The 15,856-nt window shown below is 39.2% G+C and overlaps 1 protein-coding gene across 2 annotated transcripts in view; it reads right to left on the bottom strand.

The window, feature by feature from the left end:
• LOC104562333 (bifunctional heparan sulfate N-deacetylase/N-sulfotransferase 3) overlaps nt 1-14,826 on the bottom strand; it is a 60,307-nt gene extending 45,481 nt beyond the window's left edge. For both annotated transcript variants that reach the window (XM_061992626.1, XM_061992628.1), the window contains exon 1: nt 13,776-14,826. In XM_061992626.1, the coding sequence (XP_061848610.1) occupies nt 13,776-14,756 (981 nt within the window). In that variant the 5' untranslated portion in view covers nt 14,757-14,826. The remainder of the gene's footprint in view (nt 1-13,775) is intronic.
• Between the last annotated feature and the right edge of the window lie 1,030 nt (nt 14,827-15,856).

Here is a 15,856-nt window from a genome sequence, read left to right as displayed (position 1 = left end):
CAGTGCCTGGTTCTGCTGCTTAGGGCTCTTTTTACCCCACTGTTGACAGCATGTGGCTCTGTGCAGCCACTGAACGCTTAATATAATCTAGAAGGTTCAACACTGGAAGAACTTCTACACCTAATCTCTCAGCAGAGAACATAATGGCCTCACCTGAAGGCACAGAAAGGTACAGCTGGGTCACTACATCTGCTCCACTCTGGTAAGTTTGTCAGTGGTTATGTTACTCTGTCCAAAATGCCAATGGTTTTAGAGTTGCAATTTACATTTCAGGTCTACCTTTACAACCATGGCTTGCATACAAACTAAGAAATTTATTCCATAAAACCTCATTTCCTAGAGATTTATCTCCCAAATTACTATTTCCACAGTGCAATAGCCTGTACTCCCTTTCAAACTGTTGCCTAGGTCCTACCATTGCCATCGGGTTTCCAAAGCTTCTCCACCCTTTCCTGCTCTGCCCCACACATCCCATCTAGATCAAAGAGGGACAGTTCATGCTATCACTAGCTCCAAGACAAAGCACAATTAGCCAGGGGCAGGTCAAAGTGAAGGATAAATGCAAAGCTTGCTCTGAAACCTCTGCTTCACCACAGGCACTGCTTTGTGTACACACATTACCCCATGCTAAACTCCAGGAAGCCTGCAGGAATGTAACTGTCTTTGAGAATTCTTCCTATCTGTCACATTGGAACGAAACTGGCCAGCAAGTCCAAATGCCATTAGATTGACCACAGAATACCACAATGGTTTGGATTGGAATGGATCTTCAATGATCTTCTAGTCCAATCCCCTGTCACAGGAAGGGATATCTTTCACTAGATCAGGTTGCTCAAAGCCCTGTCCAACCTGACTTAGAGCACTTCCAACGATGAAACATTTACAGCTTCTATTGGCAACCTCTTCCAGTGTATCACCGCCCTTTTTGTGAAAAATTCCTTACGTTCAACCTAAATTTATCCTCTTTCAGTTTAATTGCTGGACTGACAAAGGCAAATAGGGACATGAAAGATATCTGATTTCTTTATGAAATAAAGTAAAAATGAGGTGTCAGTGCTGTACACATCAATCTCAGTTTGTGAGTGTAGCCTTATGAACAAAATTCAGCCTTATTTTTTTTATTCAAGGTCAGTAATCTCTGGAGCTGGACAAGCTACGACTCACCTGCACTTCTTGTTCATCAGATTTTAAATAAACAAGATTTATACAGCTTTCCTGGTTTTGCATAAGTGTTTACATTTCTAAAAGGCAAGTAAAAGGTAAGATCACAGAAACTAGATCTACACAGATCAATATCACAGCTGGCCAAATTCTACACTTACAGACTCCAACAGACAGGCAGGAACTAAACTGAGCTCTGCATTTGATCGTGCTGTAAGAGACTGAGAACATATCTTAGTGCAAATTCCCTGCCAATATTATATTCCTTCCAATAACATATTTCATACCCTTTTGCCAAATCTAATTTTTTACGACTTACATAATCCTTTAACTTCCTTTTGGATATTAGCTTCTGTTCTGGACTTTTAATGGCTATTCAGCCTACACTACATCACTTACATCATTCAGCCTACACTACATCTCTCTGCATTATATTAAATATTTTTATCCATCCTCACTGTTTATACCATGCAGACTTCTGCAGGTTATTGCTTTCCACCTGGGTCATCACTATTTACCAAATTCCTTAGCCTCTTTTTTTTTTTTTTTTCTTTATTTGCTCAGACATTTCCGGCCTATTCTGGTATCTCAGAGCACTCTGAATATATCTGATTAAGTGGTGGAGAACTGAGCACAACAGTCCATAAACTACCTTAGTAAGTAAGATGAAGTACTTTCCTGATGTAAAATTATATTTTTCATAGCTTAAATTTCAAACCAGTTTACATTCCAAACTCAGGCACATTTTAGCATCCATCTTGGTTTTAGGGTGTTTTCAGAATTACATTTTCAACATTTCTTTTACCTGTAATGAAGGCAGTGAGAAAGTACAATGATAAATGTTCTACGCCATTGAAAAAAAAAAAGTATTTTTATATAAATGCTAATTTTTTTTCAGTGTGCTTTCCAGAACCATTAGACTTCTATCAAAGAAAAATCTGAGTTATTTTTGGTCCAAGTTGGCATTAAAATGGGAGCAGAGACACTTGGGTCATTCCCAAGAGTGCTAACATTGAAAGGGAAAGTGAATGGGAGCTTCATGTAGAGCTGTGTGGTTAATTAGCTCCACAAAAATGCCACTGGTGCTCCCAGACCTAACCTGTTACCTCTGTATAGCACAGCTTGGCCTCTGCCACATGAATTTACTGACTTGGGTATGAATCTGTGGAGCCTTACTCTTCAGAGTCACCGCTGCCTTCTTTGTCCTCTCCATTACCTGTCTTTTCAAACATACTATAGGGTAATTTTTGTAAAATAAAAGGGTATTTAGGATTTATTCCTAATTATGAAAATACTCTTTAAGAAGCAACACTAAGTCATCTACAGGACTCTAAAGTATCAGAAGGAATCTCCTAAAGAGAATTTTTTTTTAATTGATCATACTGTCAAATACGATTTTTTAAATAGGGAGTAACACTTCTGCCATGTACAAGCATTGTAGTTTGCACAGAAAAATTAACTGGAATCAGAAATAGATAATGCATTGTTATTCCATGAGGAATTAGATATACACTGGCAACCAACTGCTTTTCTTTTATTTTGTAAGCATAATCCCCATAAATCAGTCACGTAGTTGCGTTGGCATCTTCCAGACTGAACAAATAATAAAAAGGCAGACGTACTGCAAAAGAAACTAATGAAATAGAGTCCCACTTCCACCCTCATTTTTCTCTTTTTGCCAGACTGTGCCTTCATGATGTGACTGAAGATGGGGATGGCGGTAGGCCCAATTTTGGTATCATGTTTTACAGTTAATTGCTCTGATTTCTAGATCTGTCTGCAGTGTGTTTTTATTTGTTGATTGTGAAAATGTTACTCAATTCCATTAGCAGTGGAATGGATGGCTAACTCATCATCTGAAAAAGCCCTGAATAAGCCTTGCTGCAGCCACTAGTATGGTGATGAATTCGTACGGCCTTGGGGTAAGCTGTAGCTGCATTACTTGTATTATCAAAGTGATTTTTAGACAAAAAGCAAAGAATAAAAAGAGTCTGTGACTAAGAAAACTTGCAATCTAAGGCAAGAGACAGATGACAAGATATTTAAGGGATACACTTCTCAGGAGGTTGGAAAGTGGTTTCAGTATATAACTGTTCTTATATATTTATTTATAGCATCATTACAGTTGGAAAAGACCTTAAAGATCATCAAGTCCAATCACTAACCTCTCACTGCCACCAGGTATGTGGCAGACAGAGCTAGAACCCTGTTCCAAGACTGGTGCATTATTTTTTGTAACATCTATGGCCAAAAAGTGCTTTTTCTCAACTTCCTTCCTTTGCCCTCTGAACATTGTTACCCAGTGAACAACAACAAATGGCTTTTTAAATACTAGCTTTGAAACAGTGAAAAAGGTTTTTCAGTAGAGACAAATTATTCCAAAGGTTTGAACATCTTACAGTGTATGCTAAGGTTTCAGCATGTCTTTATATCAAAAAACAACCCAAAAAACCTGCTGTAATTTTCTGGAAGTATGTAGATGACTGCATCCCCAGTGCACATCTACTTATTTGAGAAATCAACAGTGGACTCACAGAAGCCATGATTCCCTTACTTTGGTTCTATCATGAAGACAGAACACCAGGGAGTGGTTAGCCGATATTCAAACATGGTCCTGCACTAGAAGAGCTTGAAGCAAATCATTTTCACGGCCCTTGAACGCCCTGTGGGATTTACCACACCTGCTGTCTCTTTGACAGTAAAAAAGTTGCAACTGAGATGGATTTCTTTTCTCTCAGTTCCCTGCCACTGAATTAATAACGCAAGGAGATGGTGCAATCCTTGAAAAACCACTGTTTCAAGATTTAGGTTTGAATGAAAATGAATAGTGTCACAGCCCTTAAATTAAAAAAAAACCCAAATCTCAAACCAGATTTGGTTATTCCAGCATTGCAAAACTCAGCAGAAAAAAACCCTAACATAAACATCTTTATGATTAATGATTTTCCTTGTCCTTTTGAGATGTCTTTTGTCTTAATGCTCCAAAGGACTCTGCGCTCAGTAGTCAAGTCTCTCAGCAGTTGATAAATACAAATGAGGGACCATAGGGCAGTACTGCTCTTCTGACCCACCTCTCCTGTGCGAGACACTGCTCGAGTGCAGACTGTGCACTTTTCAATGTGCAGATCTTCCACAGGCTTCCTTTGGAACAGAAAATAATTGGCATCTTTCAGGTCAAGGTGCAAAAAGGTAGAAAAGGTAGAAAACCAGACATATAGAGTTTTATCCTCCTTAATGAACTTACACTCCTTTGTTAAAGGCCTCAAAGGATCAGTACTGAGTTATAAAATTCTATGCCTATGAGCTGATGACTCTCCCAGGTTCAGTGCAGCTAAGGACTACCACATTCAACAGCTTTATTTTTCCTGCCAGCATTAGGTTAGTGGTTGGACTTGATGATCTTATAGTTATTTTCCAACCATAATGGTTCTGTGATTCCTTGAAAATATCATCAATAAAACAAAACAAGTAATGAATTTCAGCAAATGCAGAGCTAAAGAAAACCACTGGACTGAAACTTGGTTTCCTCTTAACAGCCACAGCACTGAAACTATAAGCTTCCTTACACTTAGAACTGCTAACAGGAACCAACTGTGCTAGAAAGAATATCCACTGTTCGATAACTGCTCAATTTCTTTCACGTTTTTGATGCAGAACAAGATGGCTTGGGTACACAGTAAGCTTTTTACAACTGCTGCACCAGAGAAGTATTGTATAGATGAATGAAGTGGACAGTTGAGCCAACTAGTAAGAATAGACAAATGCACTTAGCATTTGGGCACAAATATGGCTTGCTGTGTAAGTACACAGGACTGTGTCATCACTGCTGTGACATACACTCTACCTTTGCACACTTCCTGTTCAGAGTCCTGCTCATCCCACAGCCCCAGGGAGCTAGGCAGTGTTGTTTGTGCAAACATTTCTGAACCTCAGTCTTTCCCACATATAGTATCTACATGTATGTATCAATGTAGAGCAGGGAGTAGCAGCATTTGAACACACAGAAAAGATAGTCTCCTCTCCGTTTGCCTGGCAGTCCACAGAGATATGATTTGCAACCTGGCTATTATTAGACATGCAAGGTTTTTGTCTTCATACACCATGGATAAGCTGTAAAATTCATGTTGGTGCAAAATTTATTACATGGGGTTTGGTTGTATCTAGCTCTACGCAGGTGCAGAACAGGAGGAGGAAACATGCATGGAATGTCCAGCACCGCTCTGGCAGTACCAGAAGTGTTGTACCCAAGGCAGAGCCAGCTCTCCTGTGTTCCCATCACCCCTCTGCAGCCACCCTCTTCTGGTCCAGGACTTGTATCCAGCTGTTTTAAACATGAGTATGCTTCTTTTAAGAATAAAAGCTGAGCTGTACTGAGCAGCAGTTGTATCAATCTTACTGCTAGATTAAAAATTCACAGAAGTTGGTATGTAAACCAAATTGCTTTTAGAAGTTAAATGTTAAGGTGATTGACCAATAAAATGTTCTATATGCTGGTAGCAGCCCATAAAATACATAAACTAGTTTTTATAACTTTGTTTCAGTTTCAAGATCTAAATCTTTCCTGCCTCACACTGCATAAGATTCCACACTACTGTATCTGAAACATGCTTGTCATGGTTTAGCAAGAAGCCATTTTTTCTTGGCAACAGGGGGAGGGGGTTGCAGTGAAGACACAGCAAAGAGTTCTCAGACTTTCCCCCACCTCCGGCCCGGCTGGGTGTCATGGTTTGACATGACAGCCTTTTCTGGTAAGGGGGAAGGAGCTGTAAAGATGGCTCCCGTAAGAAGTTGCTCGCAACTCTCCCCAGCTCTGAGTCAGACCCACTTCTGGGGCGGAGCCAATTAGATGCCTCCACGATCACTTTTTAAGAAGAAGCTGGAAGAGGAGGTTTCTTCCTCTATCTTCCTCCATCTTTTTCTTCTTCTGCCCTTTCTTTTCCTTCTGGCTGGTGGCGGTGCAAGGAGTAGGAACAGTGAGAGAAACAACCATGAGGACTCCAAGGTCAGTGATGAAAGAGAGGAGGAGGTGTGCTGGAGCAGAGACTCCCCTGCATTCTATGGAAAGGACTGGTGAAGCTGAGATTTATTTTCATTTCTTTAAAGACCCCGCATCAGCGGTAGAGACTCATTTTGCTAAAGCTGGCCCCAGACCAGGAGCAGCGATTCACTTCATTAAAGGCCCCAAACCAGGGACAGTGACTATGGCTGGAGGAGGCTGTGTCCCGTGGGGGGAACCCAATCACTTCACTGCAGACCCCGAGACAGGGGCAGTGATTTTCTTCTTTAAAACTATGGCCAGAGCAGGCTGTGTCCCGAGGAAGGGACCCATTAACTGCAGAAACTGCAACTGTGGTGAAGAATCCAAGCCAGAGATATTCACCAAGGACTGCGTTCGGTGTGAGGGAACCCGTATCGGCAGAAGCTGCAGCTGTTGGGAACAACCCACACCAGAGACATCATTAAGGACTGTGTTCCGGGGGAGGAACCCCGTGTTGGAGCAGGGGAAGAATGGCAGGAGTCATCCTCATCTGTGAGAAGACAGAAGCAGCAGAGCCCATCTGTGAGAGACTGACCACATTCCCCATTCCCTGGCCCCTGAGCCGTTGAGGGGGGAGGAGGTAGAGATATCAGGAGCAGTGAGCTGGGCCTGGGAAGAAAGGAGGGATGGGGGAGGGAGATCTTAAAGTGCTGGTTGTAATTTTCTCATCATCCTACTCCGTTTTTGCTTTTATTCCGTTCTGTTTCTTGTAGAATAAACTTTCCTACTTTCCTCTCTAAGTCGAGTACTGGAGGCTGTTTTGCCCAGAACCGTAATTGGCAGCGAGCCCTCCCTGCCCTTGTCTCAATCCACAACAACCTTGCTTATCTTTTTACTCCCATTTCGCTGGGGCCTCTGCCATCCTAATGAGGGTGGGGGTGAATGGGGCCACCAAGCACCCTCATTCGTGGTGCTGCTGTGCTAGCTGGGCCAAACCACGACACTGGACCAATCTGGTGTCTCTGTGATTACCACAGGGAATTTGAAGTGCTTGGGAGGAGGTGTAGGAGTGGTACACAATAGAGGTGACCATGCAAACCCGACAGTCAGAGAAGGTGGAAGGAAGGACTGACAGACTGGAGACCCCTCTGGAACCCATGGTGAGAATGCAGGCTGTACATCTGCAACCCATGCAGTGCTATGGCAGGACTGAGAGCCACCAGCAGCTCGAAGTGAGTGCGTCTGGATGAGCGAGAGACTGTGAGGAGGCGGCCATGGCGCAGGCCGTGATGGAGAGCCTGTGCACTGCAGAGCAGACCCACATGAGAGATGGAGAGGAGCTGCAGCCTTTGAGATAAATGCACATCGGAGCAGCCCGTGCAGGGGTGCCATGTGTGTGAGGTACCCCATGGACTTGCAGGGAGGACTGGTGCAGAGCCCGCCGGCCCTGAGGAGAGACAAAGGGCAGAAACCATCAGGAATAGACTGACTGAAACCCCCATTCCCTGTCCCCCTGAGCCGTTCAGTGGGGGGAAGAGATAAAAGACACCAAGATCAGGGCTCTGAGCCCAGGAAGAGGGGATGGGTAGGGAGAAGGTGGTCTTAAAGGGCTCGTTGTGCTCTTCATCATTGTACCACTCTGTGTTGTTTTGTGTTGGTTATGTTTTGGGATTTTATGTTTTAGTTGTTGGTGGATTAAATTATTTTCTGTTTTCTTCCCCAACCTTCTCTGTTTTGTCCAGGACCATAAGCAGCAATTAAGTCCCCCCCCCCTCCCCCACCTTTTAGGAATTCTCAAGTCTTTGGTACTTGAGTCTAACTGTGGTCTTTTGTACCTCAACGGGCCTAAGGCACGACAATGCTCAAGAAGTTAAATCAGACTTCTTTGGGTATCAGACAGCTACAGAAACACCACAGTTAATATTCATTGACTCTTTTGAAGGATGGAATGTACTTTATACTTACCATTTCAGTCAAATCAATATAAAAATCCTTAGGAGCTTCAGGTCGAATTAAGAAAGAATATATGTACAAACACAGTGATCACACTGAGCAACAGCTGATGGATTAGGAATGTAAAGTGATTCAGCAGAACAAAAGTTCCGAATAGTTAATTACTTATGTCATTTAAAGAAGTGATTAAAAAGATTTACGGCTCAGTGCAACCAAACAGATGTGAGAACCTCTGATAGTTCCGCAACTGACACATTCAATGACATCTATCATTTCTTCACTGATAATCTTCTATGTGATCCTGTAGATAAAGAAGCAATTAACTTACAGGATTAGACTTACCCCTGTGACAAGAACTATCCTGTGTCTTGACAGTTCTGCACCTTTTAGATGTTTTGCACCTTTTAGATGTTCTGTCTAACAAAAAATACATCTAAGCCTCTCTTCTGAGGCAAATATTTAGGTCATTCCTATGCAGGAGTAACTTCAAAGACATGTCACTCTACATCTGTTAGGGTTTACATGGGAAGTTCTGATTTCTTTCCACACCTAGAGTACTGTCTCTACTTCTGGGCTCCCCAGCTCAAGCGGGACAAGGAACTTCTAGAGAGAGTCCAGTGCAGTGCCACCGGGATGATCAGGGGACTGGAGCATCTTCCTTATGAGGATCTGGGGCTGTTCAGCCTGGAGAAGAAGAGCCTGGTGGGGGAATCTCACTAATGCTTACAAGTATTTAAAAGGTGAATGCCAAGAGGATGGGGCAACACTTCTTTCCGTAGTGTCCAGTGATAGGAGTAGGGATAATGGAAAAAAGCTGGAACACAAGAAGTTCCACTTGAAGTTAAGGAAAAACTTCTTTACTGTAAGGGAACCCTGGCAGAAACAAATACATACTTCTAAGGTACAGTTCACTTAACTAGTGTCTGCCTAAAGATGAGCTATTTTTCTGTATTGTCTATTATGGAAAGTTAGAAGACTAGCTCCAATATAGTTGTTTACATTGCAAACCTCAAAACGTGGGCAAGATGACAGATGCTGCAAGTGATAGGAAACTAAAATACAAGTTTATTCTTTCTGGCTAAATCCTCTGCATTACCAGAACACTGTTTGGCACAAATGATACACAAATGATAGCTCTTGTTGTCCAACTCTTTTATGACTCTAATGCCAAATAACTACAGATTCAAGCTTGTATTGCTCATTTCAATCCACATATATAGACAGACACATTGCATAAGTACTCACAAAATAGAATGGGAAAAAAAAGATATATCATCCATCTCACACTAACAGATATGGTTAATATGAAGCTTTTTTCCTTGGCAGTTATGAAAGAGCAATTACAAGTGTTGAAGAAGGCTAGGCTTATATGAAGAAAGTAAAGTGATCCTCACCCTGACTTCAATTAAAAATGTTTCATGAAAAGCTCACAAAGGACAAGAAAGTCAGGAGGGGATCATACAGATAATTATTTAAAAAAAATAATTTCAGAACAATTTATTGTAATTTTTCATTTTTAAAATGTGACAATTCTCAAGGAAATGCAGAAAGTCTATGTATGAGAGAAACGAAGGAAAAGGTAGTTCAAGTTACTGCCTAGACTGCTAGCACTGCACAAACTGTCACCAGGAAAGAAAACAATATTTAATTTCCCTCCTACTATGAGCTGCTTTTCCCTTGGAAAAAAATCTCAATGCTTTATAGTCATAAAAATTTCACAAAGAGCAACTGTAACAAAAAATGAAATTAAATTAGTAGACTGTCAGCCAGGACAATCATGGTCTACTAAGATAAACTTACTCTGTGGATATCTAGATAGATTTTCTCTGTATGTCCATTTAAATGAATTATTTGCACTGCACAGGCTCTTAGTCTTCTAAAAGATACAAGGAAAATAAAATATAACATTGTCACAACATAATGGTCCTCCTGTCTGACAGATATTAGGAGAGAAAAAAGTTACAGAAAAATGAACATTGAGATGACATTATCAAGCTTATTTTCATAGTGAGAGGCAATTAGACTATGAAAATGTTCTCTTCCATTATTTCAATTAAACCAGAGGAAGAAAAAGTAAATAAATATGAAGACAGATGTTTACTGTTGATGCACAGTGACAGATAGTATGTTACACTACAAAACTATGTTCTATCAGACCAGATTTCAGACAGCAACAGGCAAATCTGTAACAATCAAGTAGTTATAAAACTGAAGTACAGGTTCAAGTTATTCGGGTCTTTTTTTGTTTTGTTTAAGATGTTGTGACGAAACTGGAATAAACTTCAGCTGTTGTTCAATAAAAGAAACTATTTATTAGTTTTACAGGACTTAGGATGGTAAACTATGTCAGAAGATTTACAGAAGGGCTCTTTACACTTGTGTTTATGACACTATAGTCAAGCTGAAGTACCACTATTTGGCCTCATCTACTGAGGTGCAGAAGACAGTAATGTGCTTTTGACTTGACCTCTTCTGAAGTCAACATATAATATTGATTTAAATTAACCACTTATGTTAGCAATTTTCATAAGTGCTGAACTCCAAATTACCAACTTTAAAGAGAATGCTTTAGCCTAACATCTGAATATTAACTATTCTGGCTGGTTTCCAAATTTCACTGAAGTATCAATGAAGATGAAAGATGAAATTTCAGGTTTTCACCTGATCTTGCATGCAATCAGGACATCCCTCCTCTGAGATAGTCAAAAGATACCTGGACATGGTACAGCTTGAGCAGGTGGTTGGACAGATGACCTCCAGAGGCACATTCCAACTTCAGCTATTCTGTGATTCTGTGAATTGCAATGTAATGACTACCCTGCATTTCTGCAATCCTATGGGATATCTTGTTATGATACTTCTTTATTTTAACTCTTACAAAAAGGAACAGTACAGACATGGCTTTCGACTTGCTCACCTAACTTGCGCCTCCACTTTAGGGGCTTAATTAATCAATCCTTCTAAAGTCAATATAGGTTCTCTATGCACTCAAGAGAGAGAAACCCTTGTCTCAGAAAACCCAAGATAAACGCTGCCTTCTTGACCTAGGGAGTCAATCATGAGTGATTATTTTTGCTACCAGTTCTGCATTGATCCTTCAGTTTCTGAATTTTGACCTATCCATAGGAATGAGCAGAACCAATTCTAGAGGTTCTTTGGATATTGGGAGTTTTCTGAAGGGTTTTAGGTTCCTTTGCATTAATAGAGCACTCATAGAAATGTTTACCTTACTCTCAGTAAGTAAGCTCGTAGTCCTACCAGATGCGAGTAATTCCAGAAAACATTAAATAGGAAACATGTGGAACTAAATTAAAACACAAACCATGATACTCAATTCTATACTGCTAGTAGTTAAAATGTAATTTTAGTAGAAATGTGTTAATCCTGAGTACTGAAATTACACAAAGTCTATACTTAACAATCTATTTTCAGACTTGCAGCATTTTGTCACAGTCAGTATAGCAGAACTCAGTAAAACACTCTCGTTTAACGGGATATAATTTATCTGCAAATAAACTTTACAATAACGAATTTTCAACTACCACAAATTGATTTTATTTCATTCCTTCCACATGTCATTGTGCCACAGAGAATACCTCCTTTGATATTAATAGCAATGAAGATGCATTGCATCTGATAGCCCTAACAACATGTTTAATAGAACACTTTAAGCAGATGAAGAATCAGAAGAAATACTTTTCCAGATTCCACTGTTTCAGAACATGGTTCTGTATAAAGGAAATTATCCTACTTAAAAGTTACTTCAACTTTGATATTATTTCTATTTAATTTGACTGTTTTATTTTGAGAAGATAACGTTCTGACATACTGCAAATTATTCTCCAAAAATAGTTTATCCTATTGTATATGCTTTAATTAAATTTGTCTCAATAGTCTTCCTTACTGGTACGTAATTCCGGCAATTAATCATCCTAACTTATCCTAAAATGATAATTCTAAGGCATCACTCAAAGAGAAACAATACAAAACATATCACTTCAAACTGCTACTGCACAACATGGCGAGAGATTTTTTAAGACTTTATTTCACATATTTTGTTGCCAGAAAATGATGCTTCTGCAGAACAGGAGATTTGCAAGCGATGTGGGTCAGACCCTATTTCTTTCCTGCAATCTGAGTTTGCACTTCAGAGATTCTCAAAGCATGCTCACACAACTAACTTAAACACTGTCATCACATTCTATGCAGAAACCCCACTTATTTTCACCTTTATCCATGTTCTTTTGCATGCAATTTTACTGCATGAGTAAATTGCACCAGGGAAATACATCTAGGAGGTAGGCCTTATTTAGAATTGTATGTTCAGAGAATGTTTTGGAAAAGGTATATGCTGCAATTTTAAAGCAAATTCAACTATAACTACAAGTTCAACCCTTTTGTTTCAGAAACCTGTACATGTGGTGTTATTGCAGACTGACAAATATACTAACACTGGAAAAAATCCAAAAACCTAGTTAAAAGTGAAACAAATACGACCATCAACTGCACACAGTGCTGTTGTTGCTTTTCCTTTTCTCAGTTCCTCTTTCCCATATGAAAGTTCTAACAAAACATTCTCCCTTATTTTTAGCACAAACAGGGCAACAATCAACATCTTAGAGATTTTTAGCTTCTAGATCAAGTAGAGTTATGCTAGGTGACCTCTAACTACCCACTTAATTAATAATATAATAATGCTCTTCACAAAATGAAAATGAGGTATACAGCAAGAAACGTTAAGATGTTATCCCTGTTGACCCATGACTATCACCTTACTTGAACAGCACAAAAGAGAAAAATGACCATAACTTAAACTGTTAAAACAGAAATTGTCAAGTCAATTTAGTAGGCTTTCAAAACCAACATTAACATAGATCTTGTTTGCAAGCATGAGCCATGAAACAGAGACAAAGGTGAAATGCTACTGACATCTGACATCTAATGCTGCTAACTCCTGACATCTGAAACCTATTTCAAACAGCTAATAATCCATTCTATTCTTCAAAATTTTTGTTGACATATACTTTGCTCCCCACATTTATCTTTTCTTTGTAAGACTAGCAACATGCGCATGACATGTTAATAGCTTTTGGGTCCAGCCTTGAAGTCCTGTATTGTTTTCAAATGCCATTGAAGTATGTGACAGAAGCTATGATCAGACTAGAGAATTAAACACTCTGTAATTATGTTTAGAATCGTGCATGTTGGGTGGGTTGTTGCGTATGAGAACATGCCAGTAGTCTTACCCCCTTTATCAGTTACTTAGCAACTAGTGCCTTTAACTTCCTTTTGGAAGATTATTTTCCACATATAGTAGGGGGAACACGAATTTAGAGGTGTCCACCAATCTGTTCAGAGAAAGTAACTTTGCAGGGACTTGCCTGTCACTTTACAGCAAACAAGTGATAGTAACCAGTGAATCGTCTTATCTCATATTCTTTGTGAGTACAGGTACAAGTGAAACTGCAAAGACTCACCTCCAGTCTGGAGGGTGAAGGAACTGCTGGATTTGGTAACTACTTAAAACCAGAGTCTTCTTTCTAAAGGTCTAAACAGTTTGCATTGGTAATTACTGATCTGCATCCTTCATGAGTCCCAACTATTAATAACGATTCACTTCAAGGTAAAAAAAAAAATAACATCTCTTAGCTGTAATGACCATTAGTTTGTGCACATACTTTACCTGTACATCGTTGGTATTCATTCTTGTTCCCTCCTTTCCAACGAAGATGTCATCTATGTCAACCAGAATGTACCTATCCAAGGACAGTCTGAGCTTCTTTCCAGACAGGAAAGAGATGGCATCTATAAAAATCAGCTTGTGCAGCCAAAAATTCAAGTTATTGCTGAAAAGGACTCGTTGAATCCCATCATGGAGTCCCAGGTCATGAATTACCGTGGCATAGAGAGCACTTAAAGCAGCAGGTGGTGAAAGGTTTTCTGGCGTCTTTACTTTTGCAAATATCACTGGTTGATAAGATGTATGATTAATCTGGAAAACCGCCCAGTCATTTCCAAGCAAGGGACCTTTCTCAAGCTTAGAAGATTTAGTCAGATGAAGCACTGGGGAATGAGGGTTAATGCAACAGTCCTTAATACCCAGATTGCTGTGGACATAGAAAGGAAAGCCCTTCAACTGAAAGCTCTGCAAGCTGTTCTCATTGCCTTTGTGAAATCCAATAACACCTACACCATATTCTATACAGTACTTATCTAGAAGGCCTCTGTTCCAAGAGTCCATATTCACATACTTTAGAATATTTTCATATACTATGAGAGCGTATTTGCCTTTATTTTTCTCTATAAGCACTGGGAGATCACCTTTCCCAGGTGCAATCTCAATGTGAAACTGAAATCTGCTAGATTCTAGAATGGTTATTATATCTTGGCCTAATGTTGAGTACTGACTTTCCACAAACACCAGCACTATAAGATCTGTCCTCATGGGATCAACAGGCTTCACAGTCTTCATCTCCATCAGCTTGTATGGCAACAGTTGAGGATCACCACATTCCACTTCTGAAGAGATTTCAGAAAGTTCATTTTCCTGTTTGTAGCCATTATATAAGTAGTACGCAGAAATAACTATGCTCACCATACAAAAAGTGGCCAGCAAAATAACCGTTCTTTGAAAATGTCTGTGAAGTTTCATGATAAAACTCATGTTGTTTACTTGCCTTAGATTGTTCTTGACAGCAGCATTAAAAACAAACACAGATTCTCAACAACTTGTTCCAGTCCTCTGAAATATTTATGTCACCATTGCAGCACATGCATCTATCTTCCACAAAGCTTTAGAGAAGTTATAGTCTAGAAGAAAAGAAAATTCAGAGATTTAATTGAGGAATGACACTTGTGAAGTATCACCACACTAAAACTAATTCACACTAAAACTAATGGAGAGCAAAGAAATTGCTGTCACAAAGAAATTTTGACAGTTTCTTTTTGAGATTTTGAATTATTAGATATGGCAGCAAAGAATTTTTTCCTGGTTTTACTGGTTTTCTGAAAAAGATAAAGTTAACACCAAGCAGACACTTGCTGATAACTTAAAACACTGAAGAAAATTTATAACCCTTCTCCTTCCATCCCCAAGAAGCTAGGGGAACGTTACATGATTAAATGAATTCTGTCTTAAATGAATTTCTGAAGAACCAAGAAGTTCTTAACAAAACTTGGTAACACGCACCTCTTAACTGTTGCATACATACATACTGAAATACTCTATATTACATGTATTATAGGAGTATTTATAAAACAAAACTACATTTTTTCCTGCAACATTAAATGCAAACAAATATAATTTTACTGGACTGTGTACTGTTTTGTAAATTGTTGGAAGCACTTTGCATTTCTTCATATTAAAAAAAAAAAAAGCATAACATAATCCAGCTCTTAAATTTGAAAAAACAGAATAATAAATCAAAAGCTAACTTAAGAGGCAGATCACCTAAGGATATAATTATGCTCTAAATGATACCTAAGGAAAGTAGTTTTTTTTTTTTTAAGCCAGTAGTACAACTGCTGTCAAAAGTTTATTGAAAAGCAATTCAAAGATGTGATAAGCATAAAATAATTAAATACCCTAAATTATAAAGGAAGGTTAACAGCAGACAATAATAGAAGAAAAATGTTCATCTTCTGATGCAAAAGAAATTGAGGTATATAAAAGATTAATTACATATTAATAAAAGGGAAAAAAATCCAAACACCACTAACCAAACAACAGATAAAAAAACCCTACATGTCATGTACTTGAGTCAC

This window comes from Colius striatus, chromosome 3 (genome assembly GCF_028858725.1).
Source record: "Colius striatus isolate bColStr4 chromosome 3, bColStr4.1.hap1, whole genome shotgun sequence".
Classification (NCBI taxonomy): domain Eukaryota; kingdom Metazoa; phylum Chordata; class Aves; order Coliiformes; family Coliidae; genus Colius; species Colius striatus.
Note: the sequence above shows the minus strand (reverse complement) of the source record. Positions and strands in the feature narration are given on the sequence as shown.